Source organism: Pimephales promelas, chromosome 19, assembly GCF_988280905.1.
Source record: "Pimephales promelas chromosome 19, fPimPro1.hap1.1, whole genome shotgun sequence".
Lineage (NCBI taxonomy): Eukaryota > Metazoa > Chordata > Actinopteri > Cypriniformes > Leuciscidae > Pimephales > Pimephales promelas.
This window is the reverse complement of record NC_142787.1, coordinates 10011510-10027925: the sequence shown is the minus strand read 5'-3', so window position 1 is coordinate 10027925 and position 16416 is coordinate 10011510. Positions and strand designations below refer to the sequence as shown.

The 16416-nt window shown below is 39.4% G+C and overlaps 1 protein-coding gene across 1 annotated transcript; it reads left to right on the top strand.

The window, feature by feature from the left end:
- Positions 1–3490: 3490 nt before the first annotated feature.
- LOC120465297 (uncharacterized) lies at positions 3491–5256 on the top strand. The gene is made up of 3 exons (XM_089123995.1): positions 3491–3675; positions 4349–4631; positions 4786–5256. The coding sequence occupies exons 1-3, from the start codon at positions 3584–3586 to the stop codon at positions 5254–5256; spliced, it is 846 nt and encodes a 281-aa protein (XP_088980121.1). The 5' UTR covers positions 3491–3583.
- Positions 5257–16416: the final 11160 nt, after the last annotated feature.

The window sequence follows — 16416 nt, the reverse complement described above, 5'->3', positions numbered from 1 at the left end:
CATGTTATGATATCATGGCGGAGCTTCACATATGAGATCAGGGCAGAGCTTCACATATGCTTACATAAAGGCGAGGGGTGGAGCTTCACTTATTAGAACATTAGGGAATTTTGCATATACAGTTAAGGGGTGGAGCTTCACTTATGACATCATTAGGGAATTGTACATATGCAGTCAAGGGGCAGAGCTTCACACATGAGATCAGCGGGCAGAGTCATGTATGCAGTCAAGGGGCGGAGCTTCACTTATGAGATAGTGCAGGACCCCGAATATATGGTCAGGGGCCGAGCCTCACAGATGCAGTCAGTGGGCGGAGTCTCTTTTTGCAGTGTCTTGTGCACTGACATAGAGTCATAGCAGAAAACTGAACACATCATTTTTTTTTCTCCTTCTTTCTCTGATCAGCCTCAGCGGTCAGAGTTTTGCTGATCTGTTTGCGTTTGAATTTCTCTCTCCGTCTCAGTGCCTCATTCGCTCACTGTAACGTGATGAATTACAGATGGCCTCTTCTAATGGAAAATGAACTTGTCAGCAATGGGATTCTCATTTATCACACTGGTGTCATGCTTTCTTTCTCCTAGTCTCTTATTTCAGTTTAATGGTCTTTTCTCACCATCCACTCTTCATATGCGCTCGGATTCAGTGTTTATAAAAGCAATGAGCTGTTTGCTTCAGGCCCAAGTACTTTTCATAATTTTTTTGTATTTTCATCCTCATATTGAGTCATGTAGCTATGCCATCAAAACAAACACAAACAGGCCGTGTGTGTGATGAAACCGAATGGTGACAGCATCCATATGCAAACGGCACTCATAAAGTTTCTGTTTAGCTTTACGTCGTCTTCTATAAATGATAAAAGTTTTATTATAAATAAAGCCACAAATGTGGTCTCTTCCTCAGTAAATGAAAACAGACAAACTATTTACCAACAGAGAAGCAAAATTACTTCAAAAGTCTCAGAATGCAAAAACTATTAGCTAATCATCTTGATTTATAATCACGCCTTCGGTTTTTATAGTCAGAGGCCAATCCAGCGTATTCTGACCACATGAATGGGAAATATCATCTGACATGTGAAAAGATCAACCAGAGTTCACTTTCTATGCAGACTGATCTCATGAAGTAGCGTGTGTATGACACGCCAATTCGTATTTCCATTTTTGGCGTGCTATCAACACGCATAATCGCTTTTCAGCGTGTTTATGAACGCCGTTGAATTAACGTTACATTACTGTATACATGACTTACCTCAACCCCGTCCCTAAACCTAACCGTCACTGGGGTTAATGGCATTTAGGACTGTTCCCTTACCATCCTAGGAAAAAAAAAAGATCGCTCCCCAGATGTAGATTTACATTTTGCTTCGTTTCGCCCGGACATTTGACGGCGTGTACAGACACACGGAATCACTCAGATGTTAATGGCGTAGACATACACGCATACACGCGGATAGCTCAAAATGCGTAGAGATAACACGAAATTGGCGTGTATGTTTACGCAAAAGTCATGATGTCATGTTGTTCTATGAGACAAAATCAATGAGACCACAATAATACAACAAAGACTGTCTCTGTATCTCTTTAATAAGGCAATGGCTAAGAAATTAGTGAAGAACTATTTGCAAGAGTTTCCATCCACCCTAAATTAACTAATTCACAGACATAACTATGAAAATGAAAGTTAAATATACAGCTTTGTGTGTGGATATCATGTTTTCTCGTGTCAAACTCTGGATATCTTTCATGCGCACAACACAAGTCTCTCTGGAACATGTCAGTTTGAGAAAAGTTCATTTGAAGTTTGTGTTTATCAACTTTATTAAGTTTCTCTTTTGAATCTAAGCATCAAAAATGGTTTTGCGTCCCTAATCTCGAGTGTAAAGATGATGAAATATAATGGAAAAATTAATGTGCTTACTCTGTATTTTTGTCTAAACTTTTAAACTTTCTTAACTCAAGATACACACACATACACACTCACACTTACACTCACACACATGCACACTCAAACTCACATACACACACACCCTCAAATACAGTCACACACACTCTCTCACAAACACACTCACACACTTTCACTCACTCTCTCACACTCACATGCTCTCTCTCACACACACACACGCACTTTCTCTCTCACACACTCTCTCTCACACACACACATACTCACACAAACACACACTCTCTCACATTCACTCTCACAAACACTAACATATTACCACACAATCTCTCTTACACTCACATGCTCTCTTTCTCTCTCTCTCTCTCTCTCTCTCTCTCTCTCTCTCTCTCTCTCTCTCTCTCTCTCTCTCTCTCACACACACACACACCTTACTGTGCCTTACTGAAACCTGGCTTAAACCAAATGATTATTTCGGTCTAAATGAGTCTACTCCGCCAGGATACTGTTATAAGCATGAGCCCCGTCTGACCGGTCGTGGCGGTGGTGTTGCAACAATCTACAGAGATATCCTTAATGTTACTCAGAAAACTTGTTGTAGGTTTAATTCGTTTGAAGTACTTTTGCTAAATGTTATGCTGTTAGATGTAAGGAAAAAATCCCTATTATCTCTAGCATTGGCTACCGTATATAGACCTCCAGGGCCTTAACGCCGACTTCTTAAAAGAGTTTGCAGACTTTCTATCAGATCTATTGGTCAATGTTGATAAAGCATTAATTGTTGGAGATTTTACAGTATTTCTGAGTTGTTAAAACACTAAAATCCATTTGCAAAACCAAAGTTGCAAGTGTACAAACCACTTTATTGATTGAATCACACAGTTTGCAGAACTTTAAACACTTCTCATGTGGTTAGACACAACTAGCAAATCAGAATCACTGTTTCAGCAAAACTGTAAACACATTGTCATTCTCAAAGCACGTGTAGCATTGTGGTGCACTTCAACTCAGAATGGCACAACACAGCCCCAAAAGTGAAATACAAGTAACACACTGTTGTCATCGGTAACACACAATCACTCAAAATTGAACACACCTGTTTCAAATCATTAATGTGTTGCACCTAATCAGTAATGTGAATATAAAGCCATGTCAAATCCAAATGGCATGTGTGATTTTCACAATGGAGGGCATGAGAGGAAGTGGAAGTGGAAGTGGAAGTGGAAGTGGAAGTGGACGTGGAGGAGGAGGAGGAGGAGGAGGAGGAAGAGGAAGAGGAAGAGACAGAGACAGAGGAGGAGGAATAGACAGAAGAGACAACGGAGGAGGAGGAGGAGGAAGAGAGAGAGGAGGAAGAGAGAGAGGAGGAAGAGGGAGAGGAGGAGGAAGAGACAGAGGAGGAGGAGGAGGAATAGACAGAAGAGACAACGGAGGAGGAGGAGGAAGAGAGAGAGGAGGAAGAGGGAGAGGAGGAGGAAGAGATGGAGGAGGAGGAAGAAGAGACGGTGGTGGAGGTGGAGGAGGAAGAGACGGAGGAGGAGGAGGAGGAGGAGGAAGAGACGGAGGAGGAGGAGGAAGAGATTGAGGAGGAAGAGATAGAGGAGGAGGAAGAGGAGGAGGAAGAACAAGAGCCATCATTTCCAATGAAATTAGAGCAACAATCATACACCATGTTCTGGTTCATGGAATGAGTATGAGGGAGGCAGGACTACGTGTTCAACCAAATATAAGCAGGTTCTCTGTGGCCTCCATTGTCAGGACATTCAGAGAAGAGAACCGGTAAGTGTACTATCATTTTATGGTCCCTCAAACTTACAGTACAGTATGTACAGTTGTGGAACGTCTCAGTAAATTACTGTAACCACAAATTGACCCTTTTCTAGCAGTATTACAGTAAAACTAATAGTATTACTGTAAAATATATATTTAATGTGTTGTACATATTTGGTGACATTGCATTAGGTCTGTTTGTACAATTCTAACAAGCGGTTTTATTTGCTAGAATCGCAACATGACATCATGACTTTTGCGTAAACATATACGCCACTTTCGCGCCAGGTGGCGTGTTATCTCTATGCATTTTGAGCTATCCGCGTGTATGCGTATATGTCTACGCCATTAACGTCCGCGTCATTCCGCGTGTCCGAACACGCAGTCAAATCCCCAGTCATAAATGCCATTAACCCCAGTGACGGTTAAGTTTAGGGATGGGGTTGAGGTAAGTCATATCTTTTTCTTTCCTAGGATGGTAAGGGAACAGTCATAAATGCCATTAACCCCAGTGACGGTTAGGTTTAGGGACAGGGTTGAGGTAAGTCATATATTTATATAACGTTAAGTCAACGGCGTTCATAAACACGCTGAAAGGCGATTATGCGCCTTGATAGCACGCCAAAAATGGAAATACGAATTGGTGTGTCATACACACGCTACTTCATGAGATCAGTCTGAGAATTGAAAGACTGCCACATGCCGGTGGAAGGAGAGGTATGTTCTCACAACAGCAGGAGACCATCATTGTCAATATGGTCCTTCAAAATAATCTCATTCGTCTGCGTGAAATAAAACAGCGAGTTGAGGAAGACAACGAGAACTTTGAAGGAATCAACAGTGTGAGTCTCTCCACAATTGACCGTGTCCTGAAACGCAACCTGATAAGTCTCAAACAAGCCTACCGCGTACCATTCGAGAGAAATTCTGAGAGGGTAAAAGAGCTACGATATCAATATGTACACGTAAGTAATCATGTTCAGAGATTATACAGCACTATTGAGTTTCTGTACATCTTCACTGTTGAATGAAATGCAGCACATGAATACAGAGCCATGAAGCCTGGAATGCTATATCATTTACGTTATATCAAAAATTTACTTATTTTCATTTCTATAGAGAATGTTTCAACTGGATTCCATGGAGAGGCCTCATGAGTGCATCTTCTTGGATGAAGCTGGCTTCAATCTTGCCAAGAGGAGAAGAAGAGGCCGCAACATTATTGGTCAACGAGCCATTGTAGAGTTGCCTGGGCAGCGTGGCGGCAACGTGACCATATGTGCTGCCATCAGCAGCTACGGGGTCATTCACCGCCATGTGACTTTGGGACCTTACAACACTGCCCATCTTATTACGTTTCTGTATGCTCTACAGGAAGCATTACTGAGACGTGAACAGAGAGGTGATGAGCAGGCAGAGCATCCCATGTACGTGGTAATCTGGGACAATGTGAACTTTCACCGTAGTCCTAGAATACGTGAGTGGTTTGAAAATAACCCACGTTTTATAAATGTGTGCCTCCCACCATACTCGCCCTTCTTTAATCCCATTGAAGAATTTCTTTTCTGCATTGAGGTGGAAGGTCTATGACAGAAATCTCCGGAAAATCACAGGAAAATCTCCTTCAGTCAATGGATGCAGCATGTGACAACATTGGAGTGGAATCGATTCAAGGTTGGATTCGTCATGCTAAAGGATTCTTTCCCCGTTGTTTAGCAAGGGACAGGATTGCCTGTGACGTTGATGAGGACCTGTGGCCTGACCATGCCCAAAGGCATGATGCTGAGGCAGAATGATTCCGAAACATTGCTACCAATATGCGGCCTATATTGTTTGTGACTATATTTGTGTGCAGGATTGTGCAAGTACTTTATAATAAATCAATTTTTTCCCCCTACTCTGCCTTGAGTGCAGTGTTTATCTCTGTAGTGTGTAATGACTGCTGTGTAGTGTTTATGCATTAGCTGGATGTGTGTGATATCTGAAAACAGTGTTTGGTTTTGGGTAAAGATAACATAATTCTGAAGCAATTGTTTGATATAGCAAGACAAGTCAAAGGTTTTGACAGTGTAGCTTAAGTTTGCTGATTTGTGTTTAAGGTTTTGAGAAAGCGAGAGAAATTTTCAAAAAATGTGTTTTAGCAACTCAGAAATACTGTAACATACACATAGATAATTCAAATGCAGCGTTATTGGTTGCCTTCACAGATTTATTAAACTCCTTCGGGGTCAAGCAAAACGTCACCGGTGACCGGAACAACTCATCGCATTAATCATACACTCGATTTAATTATATCATATGGAACCGATCCAACCGATATAGATATCATTCCTCAAAGTGACGATGTCACCATTACATGGTTGCTTGCATATTACGTACTGCTGTAATATGTCATGCTGCGCCACGTTATCGACCAGGTTGAACAATTCTTCCATCCACCATAGATCATTTCTCAAATAGCTTATCTGATCTGACTCAGCTGCTGCCTGAACCCAAACAAACAGATGAACTAGACGAACTAACTAGCACTATGACCTCCATTCTCTCTAGAACATTGGATTTTGTTGCACCCATTAGACTAAAAAAGGTCAGAGAAAAAAGTATAGCACCATGGTACAATAATACTACGTATGTTTTAAAGAGAGAAAACCGAAATTTAGAGCGTAAATGGAAAAAAAACTAATTTAGAGGTCTTTAGAATCGCGTGGAAAGACAGTATGTCACGTTATAAAAAGGCTCTTAAAATGGCCAGGGCTGAGCACCTCAGCAAACTAATAGAAAATAACCAAAATAATCCAAGGTTTTTATTTAACACCGTGGCTAGACTAACAAATAAACAGACATTTCCAGAGCAAAATATACCGTTACAGTTTAGTAGTAATGATTTCATGAACTTCTTCACCGAGAAAATTGAAAGCAACAGAATCACAATCGTAAACTCTCAATCTTTGCTCGCGCCTTATAATTCAGCCGCAATTATCACCCCGCAAGAACAATTACAATGCTTTAAAACCATAGAACAAAAAGAGTTAAATAAACTTATCACTTCATCTAAAACAACAACATGTTTCTTAGATCCTATACCAACTAAACTATTGAAAGAAGTGTTACCTATAGTGGAAGAGCCTCTTCTTAATATTATTAACTCATATCTTTAGGTCATGTTCCAAGAACGTTCAAGCTGGCAGTTATAAAACCTCTCATTAAGAAACCACAACTAGATCCAAATAACCTAGCAAATTACAGACCCCTGCATCTCAAATCTTCCATTTATGTCAAAAATATTCGAAAAAGTTGTGTCCGCTTAACTCGGCTCTTTCTTGCAAGAAAACAACATCTATGAAAACTTTCAGTCTGGATTCAGGCCACATCATAGCACTGAAACTGGGCTTGTTAGAATAACAAATGATCTACTTCTAGCTTCGGACCAAGGCTGTATCTCAATACTAGTTTTACTTGATCTTACCGCTGTGTTCGACACAATACTCTTAGATCGACTACAGAATTACACTGGTGTTCAAGGACAAACATTAAGCTGGTTCAGGTCATACTTATCTGACCGCTACCATTTCGTCTACTTAAATGGAGAAAAATCGATCATAACTTCGGCAAACTATGGAGTGCCGCAGGGATCTGTGTTAGGCCCTTTATTATTCTCAATATATATGCTGCCACTTGGTAATACTTGAAAACATGGAATTAGTTTCCATTGTTATGCTGATGGCACTCAAATATATATTTCACCACGGCCAGATGAATACGCTAAATTCTCCAAATTGACAGATTGTGTTAAAGATATAAAAGATTGGATGACGCGTAATTTTCTTTTATTAAATCCAGACAAGACAGAGGTAATACTTATCGGTTCTAAAAACCGTTCACAAAACCTTTCGCAGCACGACTTCAACATATTAGGATGCCCTGTTACTTTATCCGCTGCAGTAAAAGACCTGGGTGTTACATTAGACTGCAACCTGTCTTTTGAAAAGCATATTTCATGTGTTACAAAAAACACCTTTTTCCACCTTAGAAACATCGCTAAGCAAAGTAACATGCTATCTGTCTCTGATGCAGAAAAGTCAGTTCATGCATTCATGACCTCGAGACTAGATTACTTTAATGCTTTATTAGCTGGTTGTCCTGCATCCTCAATAAACAAGCTACAGTTAGTACAAAATGCAGCCGCTAGAGTTCTTACTAGATCAAGAAAATATGATCATATAACACAGATTCTATCATCACTTCATTGGTTATCTATAAGTTCCGTATTAATTACAAGGTATTGCTTTTGACTTATAAAGCTCTAAATGGTTTATTTAACAGATCTTCTATCGCCCTACAACCCATCGCGCTCTTTAAGATCAGTAAATTCGAGGCTTCTGGTCATTCCTAGGATATCCAGATCCACCAAAGGAGGGAGAGCATTTTCACATTTAGCTCCGAAGCTCTGGAATAGCCTTCCTGATATTGTTCGTTGCTCAGACTCGCTCTCCCAGTGTAAAACTAGATTAAAGACGCATTTATTTAGCCTGGCATTCATATACATTTTTTATCTTACAGTTACTGTAAATTTGGCCTCTCATAAACGCCAGAGGAGAACTGCCCCCCGACTGAGCCTGGGTTCTCCCAAGGTTTTTTTTTTTTTTTTTTTCGACTTTTAGGACACCATCTGTTCACTTGATGGAGTTTTTCGGTTCCTTGCCACTGTTGCCTTTGGCTTGCTCAGTTGGGGATATTCAAATTAAATGACCCATCATTGATCAGCTCTACCAATCTTGATTGTCTTTTTTCATGAATAAACAAACACTGTTAAATTGTCTTGATTGATACTGTGAAGCAGCTTTGATACAATCTGTATTGTGAAAAGCGCTATATAAATATATTTGACTTGACTTGACACACACACTCTCTCTCTCTCACACATACAAACACTCGCACTCACTCACACTCACACTCAAATTCACTCACACAAACGCACACACATCCTCACACTCACACACACATTCACACACACATACACACTCACACACACACTCAAATTGAAGCTCAGTATGTTCAGCAACAGAAATCGGACTCGGAGTGAACCAAGCGCCTCTCTCAGCGTGTTCTCAAAAAACACATCAGCCGGCGTCAAACGCAGACGCAAGTCGTGTTTACATTCCCAGTCCAGGAAACGACTGGAAGAAACTAGAGAAGGAAGAGAGTGACAGACGTGAGTGTTGCCAACATTCTTCGCTCTGGTTTGCATTGACGTCAGATTGATTCAGCGACGACTGAACATGTTTGTTGAAAAGCTCATTAATTGAGATGCCACTAATTCTTGGTTTTTTAAATCTGGTTTCAGTGACATTGCAGAGGCTCATAAACAGCGCAGTAATGAAGAACAACACAATTAAAATCAATGTGTGTTGATGTTTATGTTCACTAAGGCCAGAAACACACTGGCAGTCTACTATCAAAAGTTTACCGACACCATCTTACTCCCAAATGACACTGATTCTTCCCTGTTTTTTAAACCTTTGACAAAATCACACTTGATCAGCTTTTGAAAGTAACTTGATGCTTCAAATACCCTAAACCTTGTACCACCAGTAGGTGGAGAAACATGACTATCAGAAATCTGGCTATCATAGAATCATTCATTCAAGAGATTCGTTCAAAAAAGCTGATTCATCCAGTAATGAAACAATTGAAGTCTTTATGAGCGAGTCATTGAATCATTCATTGAAGAGATTCATTAAAAAACGCTGATTCATCCTGTCATGATCCCGGTTCTTTCTTTCGGTTTCTCTGTTCCCTCTCTCTGTCTCCCCCTCGTGTTCTCACTCTGGTATTGTTACTCGTTGTTCACTTCACCTTTCACTCCTTCCTTTTCATCCTAATTGTCTCCAGCTGGTTCTACTCTCTGTTCATTATCCATTATCCTCTTCACATCTGTTTCTCCTTTCTCCTAATTGTCTGTGCTATTTCTTCTCCGCTTTTCTCCTGTCTTGTCGCCAGATTATTCGATGTGCTTCGTGAATTACCCTTCCTATCCTGTCTTGTCTAAATCCTGTCCTGCGCTAAATGCTCTTCGAGCTGTTCATTATTACTGAGACCTGTAGCGAAGCATGTTGCAGAGTACCTGTTTGCTGTCTTCATTCCTCATCATTGGTGAGTGAACTGATCACCTGCAGGTTTCCGCGGGCTGACTGGCCTCGCTCTCATCTCATCACCTATCTTCATTCTGCCGTGCTATCTGGACGACAAATTAAAGTTCATAGTCTGTTTGTTGCCATGAAGAGGTTTTTTGTGTTTATTAGAGTTTTGCTCACCCGGACAGTGCTCTATCTGTTTATTAAAGACTGTTTGCTGCCATTTCGCTATTGGACTTTCTTCAAACCTTCACACATCCAGAAATGAAACAAGTGAAGTCTTTATGAGTGAGTCATAGAATCATTCATTTGTTTCAAAAACGCAGATTCATTCAGTAATGAAACAAGTATTTATAAGGGAGTCACTAGCCGTTTCTCAATATGCGCACTTGTCTGTACTTGTGTTCTTGTGGACTTGTGAAACGTCATCAGTCGCTGCCGAAGTACTGTTCCAATTCAAAGTTCGCATCTAGCCAAGTCCACTTCAAATCCCCGGAGGTGTTCTTGATCTGCCCCGTTTACCGAGGATGCATGACTTGTGTGGACTTGAGATAGCCAGGTCACCCAGAATGCACCTCGCACCAACCAGCAAGCGTCAAGGAGAGGAGAAAATCCGTGAAATATCAAAATACTACTGTTATTGAGTCATGAAATGTAATTTTAAGAGTGTTTCAGGCGAGAATGTGGTTGTTTAAATCTCAAATCTGTAGTTTATTTATAAAGATAGCGCCTATCTGTAAAATGCATCTGACGTTTTCAGAGTTCTGACATCCAAGCCTTCAGCGGACACTCAGCGAGATCAACCCCAACTGGAACAGCTTATCCTCGGCTAGTGCTTCTGACGTTTGCGCCGGCTCTGATCTCTCTAGTCTAGTGGATAAATCTTGACGTATAATTCGTCTTGTGTAAAAGTCTATCTTTGGTCTCATTAAACTAAAATAAAAAAAATAAAAATAGTTTTTAAGGTTTAATGGCTATTTAACTTCAACAACTTTTTTTATATTATCTTCACTATATGAACAATAAAATAAAATGACATAACCCTGTCTCTGTTTGATAAATGTCAATAAAAATCCAATGCTTCATATTTTTAAAATGAAAACAAAAAGATCATGTTCATTTTGTTATAAATATATGCAGTGAAGAGAATCGCGTTGCCTGAACCACATGGCCATTAGGCTAATAGGCTATGTTGTTTTTTGTTAACGAAGAGTCAGAGGGTGTTTTATAACATATTTCGTTTTATTGTTGACGAAAAGATGCAGAGTTGTAGCAAATTTCGTTTTATTGTTGCCTAAAATATAGTAGAGCGTGCTGAGTGACGCGATCAAGTACGCTCTGTTCCATTTGCAGAAGAACACCGGACTTGCATCCTCGCATCCTCGGGAGTTCGTTCTCCGGAGTCGAACTTGCAAGTCTGAACTACCAAGGACGCAAGTCCGAAGTCTGCGTACTTGGTATTGAGAAATGGCTACTGAATCATTCCTTCAAGAGATTCATTCAAAAACACTGATTCATCCAGTAATGAAACAAGTGCAGTCTTCATGAGTGAGTCATAGAATCATTCATTTAAGAGATTCATTCAAAAACACTGATTCATTCAGTAACGAAACAAGTGAAGTCTTTATGAGTGAGTCATAGAATCATTCATTTAAAAGATTTGTTTCAAAAATGCAGATTCATTCAGTAATGAAACAAGCTAAATATTTATGAGGGAGTCATTGAATCATTCCTTCAAGAGATTCATTCAAAAACACTGATTCATCCAGAAATGAAACAAGTGAAGTCTTCATGAGTGAGTCATAGAATCATTCATTTAAGAGATTTGTTTCAAAAATGCAGATTCATCCAGTATTGAAACAAGTTAAGTATGTATGAGGGAGTCATTGAATCATTCCTTCAAGAGATTCATTCAAAAACACTGATTCATCCAGAAATGAAACAAGTCAAGTGTTTATGAGTGAGTCATAGAATCATTCATTTAAGAGATTTGTTGCAAAAACACAGATTCATCCAGTAATGAAAAAGTGAAGTATTTATGAGGGAGTCATTGAATCATTCCTTCAAGAGATTTATTCAAAAACACTGATTCATCCAGAAATGAAAAAGTGAAGTCTTTATGAGTGAGTCATATAATTATTAATTTAAGAGATTCGTTTCAAAAACGCAGATTCATCCAGTAATGAAACAAGTTAAGTATTTATGAGGGAGTCATTGAATCGTTCCTTCAAGAGATTCGTTCAAAAATGTTGATCCATCCAGTAATGAGACGAAATGAAATGAAATGTTGATTCATCAGTAATGAAACAAGTATTTATGAGGGAGTCATTCAAAAACACTGATTCATCCAGTAATGAAAAAAGTGAAGTCTTTATTAGTGAGTCATAGAATCCTTCATTCAAGATAATGAAACCAGTAATGAAACAAGTTAAGTATTTATGAGGGAGTCATTGAATCATTTCTTCAAGGGATTCATTCAAAAAACGAAAAGAGATTCGTTTTAAAAAACGCAGATTCATTCAGTAATGTAACAAGTCTTTATGAGTGAGTCATAGAATCATTCATTCAAGATATTCGTTCAAAAATGTTGATTCATCCAGTAATGAAAGTAATTCTCAATGTATCCAGAATCATGTAGCTCAACGTCCTACATAAACTATATTCATCTGTCTTTGTCATTAAACCAGGTGTGCTATTGTTAAGCTAGAAGAATTAAACATATTACAGTTTTTCTCGATTGCTTAAACACATTTCTTGAAACTATGCCTCTTATTCTCAAAACAGTAAACACAAATCCATAACGTCTCACCCAGTTTCCCAAACAACCTATTTTCAGGTCAAAATGAAACTCTACATTCAAAACCATTCACTCTTGCTGAAAAAATAAACTTTGCCCTCAGACAGGACACACAAGCCCTCAAAATAACACACACTACAACATAGTCTAACACACTGGTCCAATAAATTCAAAACAACATTTCCAAAACTGGCAAGTTATGTTACTTGTGGTTCCCCTCCTCACAAACTTTTTCACATGACAAAAGACACAACCAATGGATACATTGGCACATTTTTATTCATTCATGTACTACACAGTACCACAAAAAAAAAAAAAAAAAAAAAAGATTATTCCACCTCAGCCTCCTGCCTGTCTGGGTCAAGCCAATCACATCCACATCACAGGCTATATTAGCCCTAGCCCGGCAGCAGAGGTAAAATCCTTTTGCCTGACTCACCCCTGTTTTCCTGTTTTTCTCCCTGAAATTGCTGATGATGGAGGCGAAGGTGAAGTGACTCAAATTAGGCTGTACTCATTGTCCAGCCTCCCTCATAGTCATGCCATGGACAAGGACATGATCACCTCAAGTGGCTCTAATTTCATCTGAGACTGCTTGTCTCCTCCTGCTTCACCACCATCTCTTCTACCTCATCCTTCACCACGTCCCCCTCTTCCTCCTCCTCTCCCTCCTTCACCATGTCCTCTTCCTCCTCCTTCACCACGTCCTCCTCTTCCTCTTCTTCCTCCTCCTTCACCATATCCTCTTCCTCCTCCTTCACCACATCATCCTCTTCCTCTTCACCATATCCTCTTCCTCCTCCTTCACCACGTCCTCCTCTTCCTCTTCTTCCTCCTCTTCCTCCTCCTTCACCATATCCTCTTCCTCCTCCTTCACCACGTCCTCCTCTTCCTCTTCTTCCTCCTCTTCCTCCTCCTTCACCATATCCTCTTCCGCTCCCTCCACGTCCTCTTCCTTCATTTCTTTGTGGATCCATTGTTCCAAAACTCAGATGAACTGACTCTGGCACTTTTAGGCATCTTGAAAGTTCTGATTGATGTGTGTTAAATTGTGACTCTCAGTGTTTTCATCTGGGTAATTGTGTGCTAAGTGAGCTGAAACTATGCTGACTTGAGTGAACAATATTGAATGCTAGTGCTTTCTAAATGACCACATGGTCTAGGCAATGAGAAATTAAGGGATTTGTGTGTAGAGTTTTGCAGTGATTGTTCAACAATTCTGATTCATGTGTCAAAACAGGGAATAGTGTTTATAGTTTAGGGAAATGGGTGTGCTTTTTGATAAATGGCATTATGGTTTTGAAATTTTAGTTCAAAAGCCTGGTTATAGTGTTTAAGCAATTGAGAAAAACTGTAGTAAGAACATATTAACAGTTTAATTCACTGTAAGTTAGTTTCACCATATGACTATCAATAAGGTTGAATCTTAATATACACTCTTCTACAGCTCCGATCTCTCTTACTCTTAAAGTTATTTCATATCAAAACTTTAAATGAATCAGCATTAAATGAATTACATGTCTAAATGAGTTTGATTCATTTAGACTTTGATTCATAAAGTTGATTCTTACTGTAAAAGTGTAAACACTCTGGTGGAGCTCTGATCTCTCACTCCTAGAGTTATAAAAACGCTCTCGATCTTCCTCAACTCACAGATGGTTTGAATGGAAGTGAACCGCAGGGTCATGACTCTGTCAGAACAAGAATAAACATTGTGACTGGAGGCTGTTCTGCAATCAGCTCGAGTTAGAAACTACACAAACATCACACCTTACGCTGGTGAAGCCCAGGTGTGTATGTGTGTTCAGAAAATGTGATTTGCTCTCAATGTTTGGACACGTGTGTTATATTTCTGCGAGGATATTTCCCATGATTCCCCCAGTGATGTTTCAAGCGCTCGAGCTCAAGTAACTCTAACGACACACTCTAAAAAATGCTGGGGTCAAATATGGACAAACCCGAAATGTTGGGTTAAAAATGTTATGTAAAAATTTAACCCAACGGCTGGGTTAGTCCATATTTGACCCAAAGTTGGGTTAAAACAACCCAGCATTTTTTAGAGTGCAGTGAGCTGTTATGTCTTACATTTATAACACTGACGACTGACAGGCTTCCAAATAAATCTAGATTTCACCTTCATTTTAAAAGGTCACGGTGAAAACTTAAACCTCACAGGAAAACATATTTCACACATTCAAACAGGTAAATGAATATTAGAGCTAAATAATTAATCCAAAAATGATAATTTACACACCCTTCATGTTGTTATAAACCATGTGCGACTTCAATTTGAGTTATTAATTCATTATACAAGATGTTTTGCCGGCTCAAAATATTAGAACTATAAGTATATATCACATAAGCACCATCTGTCTTGGAGAGAAAATGTTGTTATTCCCTGAATATCTTCCCATTTACTGTAGCTTTTAATATGGAAGCCACATAAGAAATAAAATCATGCTTAAATGTTAATTATAACATGTAAAGTCGAAATTATGACATACAAAGCAATATTATGAAAAGTCCAAATGGACTTAAAAAGCCAGAATTATGACCTTAAAGTTGAAATTGACAGGTCAAAATTATGACTTAAAAATCATGACAATGTAAAAAGCAATAATTATGACAAAAAGTCAGAACTGTGACAAAAGAATGAAATTGTAACAGTAAATCGAAATTATGGTTCAAAATGTATTGAATTATATTACTTTATTGTTTATTGAATGACATACCAAGTCATAATTATGAGATAAAACGTCAATAAAAAACGTTTAAAATGATGACATAGGCCTATTTATAACACGAAAAGCCGAAATTCACAGACTAAGTCATAATTATGAGATAAAAAAAATCGAATTATGCAATAAAATAATCGAAATGACCTTTGAAGTCACAATTTCCGCCTTTTGCCCGTTTCGATTTTCTATGTCATAATTTCGACTGTTATAATTATGATTTACTGTACATTATATGCATCATATGCATTACATTATATGGAAAACAGCATTTGGTTAAACATGACACTGAGACCCCACAGGTTCAGAACGCGCGAGTGTGAGTGTGGACAGAACGCAACTCTGGCTCTCCTGACGTCACCGCTGTGTTTGATACACACTCCTCTAGAAACCGCAGATCAGAATGCGGCCACAGAAACTGCCAGAATTAATACGAGGGTAATGACTCGGTTTGGCAGCGAGCGATTGATCGTTCTCTGGTGTGCTTTAACATTTAATGCGAACCATTCCTGTGTTTGGACAGACTCGCTTCAGCTGATGCTCTCAGATAAAGAGCGTCATCTCTGTGCTCATGCCGAACGAGTCGAGCGAAGGGAAAGTGACGTCTGAGGATCGTCTCGAACATCTGGAGCTGGTCTACGGGGAACACTTACATTAGCTTATAACTCCACCTGACAGCGTGAAGAAAGACTCTTCAGGCCCTAAACACACAAAAACAGGATTATTCACAACACACGGGGAGAGAGTTAGCTGTCCAAACACAATCCTTCAAAACACACTCATTACTGGAGCTCGTCAAGAATCGCCGTTGCTGTTGTGAAGCATTAAAGGAGGAGTTCGCTTCAGAATGAACATTTCCTGAGGATTTACTCCTCCGCACATCATCCGATGTACACGTCTTTTTCTCCATATAGTGACTTCAATGGGGTCCAACGGGTCGAAGGTCCAGATGTGAGTTTCAGCGCAGCTTCAAAGTCTCGACACGATCCCAGCCGAGGAAAAAGAGTCTGATCTAGACAAACCAGTGGACATTTATAACAAAAAAATAATTTATATACTTTTAACCACTAATGCTGGTCTTGCG